We start from the raw sequence: 12,216 nt of genomic DNA, 5'->3' as shown, positions 1-12,216 counted from the left end.
GGGATATCTAAAAAGTAAGGTATATGCAAATAAACCGCGAAACATTGAACAACTGAAGACAGCAATTCGTGAAGAAATTTCAAACATCACAGTCGAAATATTGATGAAAAACTTCAAAGAGCGGTTACAAGAATGTATGCACGTTGGTGGAGGACATTTGAAGGACGTCATTCTCAAAAAGTAGCTGTTACATGCAAATGTCACACTATCTTCTATATTTTCTTATAATAAAAGTTAATTTAATACAGTATCTAAAGTTTCATTTCAATATTTAAAAATCTCCCGTTTCTTTGACTCACACTGTATATAATATAAATAATGCCCTTTTGTTATGGATTTACGTAAGAATCAGAATTGTATGCTTGTTTGTAATTATTCATGGATTTATTTAATTACAAAAGTCTTCCTCGGAAAATGTTGTATGTAATTTCTTCTTATTTTTTTTAAAGAATAACAGGATTCGATATGAACATCATAATTGCAATGCTGTATTGTTCAATACATACATAATCTCATATTTACCAGAAGTTTAAGAAGAAAATATGAAATATGCGTTTGAAGAACGAGTCAAGTTAAAATTACTTCTAACATGAAATCTGCTTGATCATTATTTTTGACAAAATAGTTTGTTATATGTTTTAATTTATATTATTAAAATATGTTTACTATACTATACAGGGTGTAAACAATATAAATTGCCAAAAATACTAGTGATAGAACATAAATTACTGAACAACAAAGTCTAATACAATTTTTCTGTAACTTTTGTGTTTCCCTAGAAAAAAAATTTTATCTGTGGGTCTAATATTTTTTGAAATGATAGTAGACCGTTATTATTTACTTCGGTCCGCCACGAACATTGCAACTGTGATGATATCCTTGTTTACAAATCAGGGTCTCTCTATTGTGGTGTATTAGCTTGTGTTGGACAGAAGATCATTGGCAATGACGTTCACATTTAGTCAAACAGTAAATATTAGACTACTATCAATCCTAAAAACATGGTATTTTAGAAATTTAAACAAAAGTGGAAGAAAAAAAAACAAAATTTCACTACACATCATGTTTAATAGACCGAGATGTACAGTCTGTATAATTTTGGCAGTTCATATTATCGTTCACAAACTATATATGTATGAAAGTAGACCAATTAAGTTGCTTATGTAGTAAAGAATATGCGTGATTAATGTGTATGAACCAAAGAATGTGGATTAGGCTTAAATATAAAAAACAAAGGGAAAAGCGTAAAAAGTAAAACAATTAAGTAAAATTAATGTTTAATATACTATGATATAGCCTACCTACATCATTAATTCATTTTATAGCTGAATAAATTCTTACGTGACTACTTCTTTATTGGGGGTGCTAACAAGAAAAAGCCACATTTTATTTGAAACAGTAACCACTAGTCACATGAGATAATGTTAGTTAGCAGCACTTGTACGTTTTCGTAGGTGCGGCATCTAGCGGATACTTCTTGAACTTCGTGTTACGCTGAAGTTACGTTAGTGTTTACAAATTTTGGAAAGGGTTTCTTGTTGTTATCTTCCTGGAGGAGGAGGAGGAGGAGGAGGAGGAGGAGGAGGAGGAGGAGGAGGAGGATGATGCCAAATTTTGCGTGTAACAGGAAGTAGTGACGTCATGCAATGATAAGGCAGCTGTGCATCCGCAGTAGTATTGCTGTCGGACGTAGTCACCCAATAAATTATGGAATTTAAAAATCCTCCGTTCCTTTTAATTATATGAGGCACAGTTAACAATTTTCTGAAGAAATTCACATGATTTATAACGGAGCAGGTTGACAGGCCTTAACCATGATGATGATGATGATGATGATGATGATGATGATAAAGACTGTATTTGTTAAGTTATTTGTCTATTACAAAGTTAGAAACTCTTTTATTAAATATAATATACAGGCCCTAAGTTTTATTTTATTGATTCTTTGGCCAAATAACTGAAATTATAATGACTGGATTGTCTTTTCATTATTTTTATTATGATAGAGACCCATTTGATCACAGTTCAATAGTACACTGAGTGTAAATGTTCGAAAACCTTCATTACAATAATTATTTTAGTTCGTAGACTTTTTTCATTAATTTCCTTTGGTTCAGTATGAGAGTTCAGTTAAAATATGACATCATTTAACGCTCACCATTATCCACGTGGTTAAGACATCACTATACGCACATGTTTTCATTTTGCATAATGAAACAAAACTTCAAATCCCTTAAAGAAGGTTCACAATTTTCAGAAAAGTGTCCAGGTACTTTGTCATTGCGTTCGAGAGGCGTTCACTCCCATCTCTTTATACCACTTGAGTTTTGTAAATTTTCGACAAAGCGAAAACTTTTTAGTAACAATGTTAAGCATCACAGACGCCAATGCACTCAGTATTCCTTTATATCAAAGACGTGTTCAGGAAGAGAAAAGGAAACCGTTTGAGTTCATATATACACTGTATAAAATTTGAAATCGTTATTCCTAGATATTAACGTTCATTTTTCGGACACTACCGCGAGAGTTGGTACACCCTTGTCGTCAGACACCATTACCGATGTCCCCGTGGATTTCTTCTTCAGAATTCCGAGGTCCTGCACGTTTTCCAGAAAGGACTTGTGTGCCGTGAGTATCTTGGTAGATTCGACGTCCTTCTTGAGCTCCTCCATGTCCCTTTTGAGCTTGGCGCGTCTGTTTTGGAACCACGTGATGACCTGCGCGTTGCTAAGTCCCAGCTGCCCTGCGATTTCGTCGCGGTCCGCGGGCGACAGGTATTTCTGGTAGAGGAAGCGCTTCTCCAGCTCGAAGATTTGGTGATTCGTAAACGCCGTTCTCGACTTGCGCTTCTTCTTAGCCTGCTGGCGGTTGTTGAACAGGTTCAGGTGGTTCGCCTGGCCATCTGTAACACATGAAAATATTATCTTTACTTTTATGTAGAAATTAGTCATCATTTCTGAACTCCACAAAGAAAGTTTGTGAATGTGGGTTAGCCAACAAGTAAAATATAATACAGTGAAACCTGTTCAAGACGGAAGTGATATGGTCCTAATTTTTTTTCCGTTGTGAACAGGTTTCCGTGTTATTCAGGTGTGAAGTTAAAATATAACGTTTTATCATTTGTGTAAATGAAAAATAAAATGGCATGCCACAAATTGTAGGAAGTAGAAAATATTCCGTTTAACACTACTGACATTAAATCAGCTTCCTGTCGCTTATTTCAGCCATGGCGAAAAGGCCATGGTGCGCCGAGCCACTGTGTAAGCTGCAACGTGCATAGCACCTATGGAGGGAGGCGGACAACCGAAGGGGAAGTTAATGTTTAGGACGTGTAACGAAGAAAGAAATGAACAAGAAAACATAGGACACATTATCACAACCTAAAATTAACTGTCTTCAGAATGTCTCTGCGACAAAGTTTCAAAATCAGGAATTATGTCACTTACTGCCAATCGTAGTTGATCACGAAGGTATTTGTCTGTCAGTCGTGATCTAAATTTGATTTTTACTATTTTCATTGTTGAAAATAATTTTTCACAAACGTAAGTTACAGCGAACATGGCTTCAACAGAGCAAGCGAAAGAACGAAGCTTGAAATATTTATTTTTTTCCAAAGATTTGAAAAGTTCAATATCTGTCAAGTCCTTACATCTAGCTTTCATTTAACGTCACATTGTAAATCTGTGAGTTTAAATTGAAAATCTAACCGCATTATTCGTACATCTGCTGTAAAAAATCGACGTACAGAGATGATGATGATGATAATAATAATAATAATAATAATAATAATAATAATAATAATAATAATAATAATAATAATAACAACACTTAACCTTTTAATGTTTCATCAATAACATGTAGTAACTTATAATGCCGTTTTATGTTATACAACCGTTTTCCTAGTAATATTTGTGAACAAATCATACATTTAATATTTTCATTATGTTGTAAGCAAAAGAATGCATCCTCCCATCCTACTTGAAATTTTCGTTTTTTATAGAGGTACATGGTTTCGAGACAGATATTGCGACGATACGCCACTCGCAGGTCCGAGACAAATACAAATAGAACGGAGTTTGACTCCAGTGAGTAAGAGGGTGGGGGTTGTAGGTAGGAAGCGAGAGAAAAGCACTGCGAGCCACAATGTGCTCGTGAGTCGCATTTTCGCCGCGGCTGGTTTATTTAATTCGTGAATGATCTTGATCTTGATGAAAATCTCTTTCGATTGTATAAATTCTATAAACACTATAAAGTTTATTAAATACAATAAATTTAATATCTAACACTATACTATAATATTGTATTGTATATCACCACACATTTAATTGGACTAAGAGCCATCATTGACTCACTCATGATACGGTCTTTATTTTTCAAAGTGTTACACCTGAGTTTTCCAGTCCTAAATTTCAACATCATTTTCCGTACGCTTCGTTTCTCATTTTCCTCGATAATTTTTACTTCATCACTTTAATAATAGTGCAACATTTTACAAACATTTTTCTTTATCACGAAATCACTAATAAGTTACACTTGCCTTCTACTGTTTCAAACTATAGTTTACATTAAAGTAGTGTGTCCAAAATATTATTTCCATTTTGAACAGCAGCAGACAGTTTCCGTTTCCGCGTTGGACAGTTTTCGTTTCATTGAGAAAAAAATACACACAAGGCATACGAATTTCGCCGGGATCAATAAATTGTTCCGAAATAGACAGGATTCCGGATTATTCAGGTTCCGATTTGAACAGGTTTCACTGTATCCATATTTGAAGCAAGGTCATGGCAATAATAGTACATTATGCAACGAGCATATAATGAAGGTAATTTAGAAGTGAGTATGGATATTTATGAAACGAGCGCAAGCGAGTTTCATAATTTTCATACGAGCTTCTTAATTACCATTATAGGCGAGTTTCATACGACTTTTTATGCTCGACCATATTTCTAACTTGATATTATTAATTTTATTGTATCTGACCTGGAGCAATGTCCCGTATGTTGTGAGATGTGCGCAGACGCGAAAGTATTGATTTTTTCCGAGGAACAGATATCCACATTGACTTTGCTAGGCCATAAGAACCTACAGAGATAACATTGAAATAAAATTAGACATTGAAAAACGAGATGACAAATTGAATTTATTTGAATATTATTTACAATTAACGCTAATTATTATAGTAACAGAACATAACCTTCTGCGACGGTATTGGATTTCCAGCCTCCGTGACTTTTCGCTAATTCTCTTTCGATTGCATATCCGAGAATAATCGATACTTGCGGTTTTATAACGGTAGAAAGCTGACCTGTCATTGGCTGAACAGTTGTAACCTGAGTCGTCATTGGCTGAAAGACCTGACCTTTAATGAGTAGGTGTACTTTAATGACATGCAATAAAGGTCTGCTACCAGGTGTATAATTACTACATTTGGGCATGGTCGAGCATAAAATGTATTATAATATTAATGCGAAGTCTGTCCAATGAAAAAGAGTAAAGTGACGTATAGTCATTTTTCGATAGAGAAGCTTTTGTCATCCAGTCTGCTGTCAAAAAAGCTGGAAGTTAAAATATATAAAACAGTAATATTACCGGTTATTCTGTGTGGTTGTGAAACTTGGACTCTCACTTTGAGAGAGGAACAGAAGTTAAGGGTGTTTGAGAATAAGGTGCTTAGAACTAAGAGGGATGAAGTCACAGGAGAATGGAGCAAGTTACACAACGCAGAATTGGACGCATTGTATTCTTCACCTGACATAATTAGGAACATAAAATCCAGACGTTTGAGATGGGCAGGGCATGTAGCACGTATGGAAGAATCCAGAAATGCATAAAGAGTGTTAGTTGGGATGCCGCAGTGAATAAAAAGATCTTTGGGGAGGCCGAGACATAGATGGGAGGATAATATTAAAATGGATTTGAGGAAGTTGGGCTATTATGGTAGCGACTGGATTAATCTTGCTCAGGATAGGGACCGACGGTGGGCTTACGTGAGGGCGGCAATGAACATCTGGGTTCCTTAAAAACCATAAGTAATAAGTAAGTGTATTCATTCCTCTAATTTTCTTTCATTTTTAACTAGTCTCATACTATCTTTTCCTATAATTCTTATCACTGTTCATTACTTTGCACTGTAACAGTTCGTTTTTTCTGTTCACTTTTTTTTTTTACCTTTTTATATCTACCCTCAACTAATTTATTCTACTCTCACCTTCATTTCAAAACTAATTACTTCATTTATCTACTCAAAATTGTCACTTTCACTACTCCTTTCTTCATTCTTTTTTACAAGTTTACTTATCTCGATCTCATTTTACTTACTAATAATCACTAATCATTGTTTTATCCCTGTATAATTAGATTCGCTGTTATGTATATATATATATATACTAGTGGCTTGTGCAGAAAATGCTGCTGCAAACTAAGTTCGTTAGACGTTCAAATAAAAATTTTTCAGATTTATTTTCAATGAAGAATACTTGTCTTTTTGATAGTTATTTGCTTCCATAATAATGAAACATACTCCCTCCGAATGGATTTTTTTAGGCCAAATACTTTTTCTTGAATCTATCCAACTTCAGTTTTTGAGTTTCAACACGAAAACGCAAGTATCAATGTCAGGACGATAGCAGTAGCTATTTCAGTTCATTGTGGGCTGTAGGCAAAAGTTAAAAAAGTCAGGTTTGCTAAGCTTTCGAACAATAGCATTTTCGTATAGCTGCTGCATGTAGAACTTGAAATGTAGAGCGTAAAATCATTTTATCCTACTAAGAGATCTTGTTGAAATGATCTGGAGACTACAAAATTTTCTAGGCCTCTTATTTTATCAGTAAGTAATACCTTTTTATCTTTCCTTAGGAACTGTAATTTTTGCGCTCTCTCGAGCCAATACTGAAGACAATGACACATATCAATATCTACACTACACCGCCATTAGGTATATGAAAAAGACCCAACCCCACTGGGTTAATAAATATAAAAATATTTGATTTTTAATAACAATATTATTATCTTAAGTTTTGTAGTTATATATATAGCAGTCACTCAGTAAATTATAGAAATGAAGATCTAAATTAAGATATTCTCCACATTTACTTACTGTACATAACCTCAAAACGTTTCACTTTCATGTCATCAATATAACATCAATATTATGTACAATTAATGAAAAATAGACGCATCATGATATTAACTACAATAATATTTAATTTCTAATGGTAATAATGTCATCAAACCACCTCAAGTTTCGTAGATTTGAATATCCAATACACAGCTGTACTCAGAAAATTATATACTGCAGAATCAGTTTTTAATAACAAATTGAATTGAGCTCTAAATATGTCGGCAATCCTGCAGGTCATGGCCTTCGTGTAAAAGCCTATTGTTTATTGTAGTGTGTGTTTTGTTCTGAAATTCAATCAAGTCGGCCCTGATTGAATAAAATTAGTTCTCAAAACTGACAACAGATGGATTTTGGAAAATAGGAAAATTATGTAGGAAAATTGACATTTCACTGAAAACTACTATTTTTCCGAAAAACTTTGGATGACAAGCATGAAAATGAGGGGTCACTCATTAAAATCCGTTCAGCCGTTTTCCCGTAATTTCCATTACCAGTTCAAATTATATATATATATATATATATATATACATATATATATATATATATATATATATATATATATATATATATATATATACATATATATATATATATATATATATATATATATATATATATATATATATATATATATATATATCTTACATTAATCCACTTTACTCGAATTTCACTGATTCATTTCTTGTACTTATTTACCTCACTTCTTTTTTTTTATTCTGTGATTTGTTATCCTAGTTCATCACTTCCTCCATACTTTGATTACATTTGTTGTTATAGTTTATAGCTGTCTAGAATATCACTCTTGATGCTTATGGCATTAAATAAAATAAATTGATACAGAAAAAACGTGCATGCATACTGTATATATGCAAATAATGCACAGAATAGATGAGTATATATAGATATATCGATATTCTTTGTTCGTCGCCGGCAATGCAACCATCGGTGTAATAATTTATTTTATGTGACTGGAAGAAGAATATTATAAGGCACTGCAGCCTTCCTCCAACATGGGGTACACCTTTACAGTCTCTTCTTTCAACGTAAACAGCGGCACCCTCTCTCAAGACACCACTTCGTTGTAAACGGAATGCTCCAAAGCGTAAACACTGCGTAACCCTCCACTATTAGAGTCAGAACTAAACAAACCATCCACAGTATGTCACACTTCCCTGATTAAGGGTCGCGGCTCGTGGAGGAGAAGTTGTCACAATCTGTTCCTTACAAGCTAGTCCGTCACTAGCTCCGTGCCGTATTCGTAGATGCAAATTGTTCATGCTGAAGACATCTGTTAAATCCTTGTATTATCGTTTATTTTTTACATTAAAATAAACTCCCTTCCTTGTGACTCAAGGGTAGGGCTTTCTAGCTAAAAATTTAGCGGACCAGATTCAACTTTGGACAGGGAGTGGACATTTATTTCCATGCATCAGGCATATTTGCCCTTAGTCTCCCATATCATTGTGCCATGTTAACTATTAGTGAATAATATATAATAGGCCTATTGCCAAAAAGTGACAGGGGATTCATTTGATGCCTATAATTACATGAAACTTCTATCTCTATTCCTATATTTCTTATCAATATCTGTATTTCTCCATTTATCTATTTTCTATATTTTCTATATACCTATATTTATCTCTATCTCTTCATTTATATATTTTCTATTTTTCTCTCTATTTCTATTTATCTCTATCTCTCCATTTATCTATTTTCTATCTCTTTCCTCTATCACTATTTGTCTCTGTCTATGTGTCTAACTCTTACTTATGTCAGTGTAATTCTATATTTATCTCTATCTCTCCATTTATCTATTTTCTATCTCTTTCCTCTAACACTATTTATCTCTGTCTATGTCTCTCTTACTTATGTCAGTGTAATTCTATATTTATCTCTATCTCTCCATTTATCTATTTTCTATCTCTTTCCTCTATCACTATTTATCTCTGTCTATGTCTCTCTTACTTATATCAGTGTAATTCTATATTTATCTCTATCTCTCCATTTATCTATTTTCTATCTCTTTCCTCTATCACTGTTTATCTCTGTTTATGTCTCTCTTACTTATGTCAGTGTAATTCTATATTTATCTCTATCTCTCCATTTATCTATTTTCTATCTCTTTCCTCTATCACTATTTATCTCTGTCTATGTCTCTCTTACGTATGTCAGTGTAATTCTATATTTATCTCTATCTCTCCATTTATCTATTTTCTATCTCTTTCCTCTATCACTATTTATCTCTGTCTATGTCTCTCTTACTTATGTCAGTGTAATTCTATATTTATCTCTATCTCTCCATTTCTCTATTTTCTATCTCTTTCCTCTATCACTATTTATTTCTGTCTATGTCTCTCTTACTTATGTCAGTGTAATTCTATATTTATCTCTATCTCTCCATTTATCTATTTTCTATCTCTTTCCTCTATCACTATTTATCTCTGTCTATGTCTCTCTTACTTATGTCAGTGTAATTCTATATTTATCTCTATCTCTCAATTTATCTATTTTCTATCTCTTTCCTCTATCACTATTTATCTCTGTCTATGTCTCTCTTACTTATGTCAGTGTAATTCTATATTTATCTCTATCTCTCCATTTATCTATTTTCTATCTCTTTCCTCTATCACTATTTATCTCTGTCTATGTCTCTCTTACTTATGTCAGTGTAATTCTATATTTATCTCTATCTCTCCATTTATCTATTTTCTATCTCTTTCCTCTATCGCTATTTATCTCTGTCTATGTCTCTCTTACTTATGTCAGTGTAATTCTATATTTATCTCTATCTCTCCATTTATCTATTTTCTATCTCTTTCCTCTATCACTATTTATCTCTGTCTATGTCTCTCTTACTTATGTCAGTGTAATTCTATATTTATCTCTATCTCTCCATTTATTTATTTTCTATCTCTTTCCTCTATCGCTATTTATCTCTGTCTATGCGTCTAACTCTTACTTATGTCAGTGTAATTCTATATTTATCTCTATCTCTCCATTTATTTATTTTCTATCTCTTTCCTCTATCGCTATTTATCTCTGTCTATGCGTCTAACTCTTACTTATGTCAGTGTAATTCTATATTTATCTCTATCTCTCCATTTATCTATTTTCTATCTCTTTCCTCTATCACTATTTATCTCTGTCTATGTCTCTCTTACTTATGTCAGTGTAATTCTATATTTATCTCTATCTCTCCATTTATCTATTTTCTATCTCTTTCCTCTATCACTATTTATCTCTGTCTATGTCTCTCTTACGTATGTCAGTGTAATTCTATATTTATCTCTATCTCTCCATTTATCTATTTTCTATCTCTTTCCTCTATCACTATTTATCTCTGTCTATGTCTCTCTTACTTATGTCAGTGTAATTCTATATTTATCTCTATCTCTCCATTTATCTATTTTCTATCTCTTTCCTCTATCGCTATTTATCTCTGTCTATGTGTCTAACTCTTACTTATGTCAGTGTAATTCTATATTTATCTCTATCTCTCCATTTATCTATTTTCTATCTCATTCCTCTATCACTATTTATCTCTGTCTATGTCTCTCTTACTTATGTCAGTGTAATTCTACATTTATCTCTATCTCTCCATTTATCTATTTCCTATTTTCCTCTGTACTATTTACCTCTATCTCTCCATTTATCTATTTTCAATATTTTCCCTCTATCTCTATTTATCTCTGTCTATATCTATATCTCTTATGTTAGTGTAATTCTATATTTATCTCTATCTCTCCATTTATCTATTTTATATTTTTCTCTCTATCTCTATTTATCTCTGTTTATATTTCTCTTATGTCACTGTATTTTTATATTTATCTCCATCTCTCCATTTATCTATTTTCTGTCTTTTCTCTGTATCTCTATTATCTCTATCTCTCCATTATCTATTTTTTCTCTGTATCTGCCCCTATTTGGATAAATCGCAATATAGCGAACGCCAGTAGGGGAAGTTATCCCCACCCACTTGAAATGTGCATTCGACACAACACTAGCCTATCAAGTAAAGTGTCTGACGAGCTAGTAGGGGAAAAGTGGAAGGGGTCGTGGGCGGAGCTTCTACGTTCGCTATATTGCAATTTGCTCGTAGAAATATAATCAATATGTTTTTTTTTCCATGTTAAATTAGAGTCTATGAAGAGTTCTAGAAATTTTGTATACTGTTGTTTTTATTTATTTAGTGATTTAAGCTAAAAGTTATGCGTGTATTTGTGTGTATCCTATGCCTACCCACTTCACTTGCGTGATTCGGATTCCGCATATTGCGGATAGATGGCAGGGTTGTGATCCATTTTCAAGTTGCACACCACTTCGGTGGGCCACGCTGTGCACGATGTATATCTGTGGAGAGTTATGTCGTGTACTATTGATAGTCTATTCCTATATGTGTGTATAATTCTATTTTATGTCTATTGTTGTATTTCTATTATCTTTATCCCTTCATTTATCTAAGTTCTATCGTCATTTCTACCTCGGCATCTGTAACTCTTTCCTTTATCTCTAGCTAATTGTATCCTTATCTCTGTCTCTAGTTCTTACTTAACAGATGAATTGCTGATTAATATTTGTTACTTATAATGAAACTAACATCTGTCCATTCTTATTATTATTATCTTTAATTTCTCTAAATAGATTTGCAAAACCTCTAATGGCAATTACATTAATATTCTCATTATAGAAATAGAAATATATATATTCTCCCTGTAACATAGTCCTAGTAAGCTTATATTAAATTAATTTTCATCATTTTACTAGCTATCTCAAATATTAAATTAATTATAATTCATTGAATTAAATTAGCTCATAAATTAAGTTACTACTTTACCTTATAGATTTATCTAAATTTAAATAAATGTGTAGTGAAGATTATTGCTGGAGAACCTTTTAAGTGTAATGAAAATATTTGTAATTTAAATTTATGTATTGTATTGATTAAGACTGGTTGAGTGGAAGAGAAGGCCTTATGGCCTTAACTCTGCCAGCGAAAATAAAACATTATTATTATTATTATTATTATTATTATTATTATTATTATTATTATTATTATTATTACTATGTCATCTTTGAAAAATTTCCAAACATACGTA

General features: G+C 32.6%; 1 protein-coding gene across 1 annotated transcript in view; it reads right to left on the bottom strand.

Moving 5' to 3' along the window:
* Positions 1 to 1,590: 1,590 nt before the first annotated feature.
* Positions 1,591 to 12,216, bottom strand: part of LOC138694418 (homeobox protein DTH-2-like) — a 492,648-nt gene continuing 482,022 nt past the window's right edge. Inside the window, exon 2 of the mRNA XM_069818117.1 lies at positions 1,591 to 2,902. Coding sequence (XP_069674218.1) covers positions 2,502 to 2,902 — 401 coding nt within the window. The 3' untranslated portion in view covers positions 1,591 to 2,501. The remainder of the gene's footprint in view (positions 2,903 to 12,216) is intronic.

This window comes from Periplaneta americana, chromosome 1 (assembly GCF_040183065.1).
Source record: "Periplaneta americana isolate PAMFEO1 chromosome 1, P.americana_PAMFEO1_priV1, whole genome shotgun sequence".
Classification (NCBI taxonomy): Eukaryota; Metazoa; Arthropoda; class Insecta; order Blattodea; family Blattidae; genus Periplaneta; species Periplaneta americana.
Note: the sequence above shows the minus strand (reverse complement) of the source record. Positions and strands in the feature narration are given on the sequence as shown.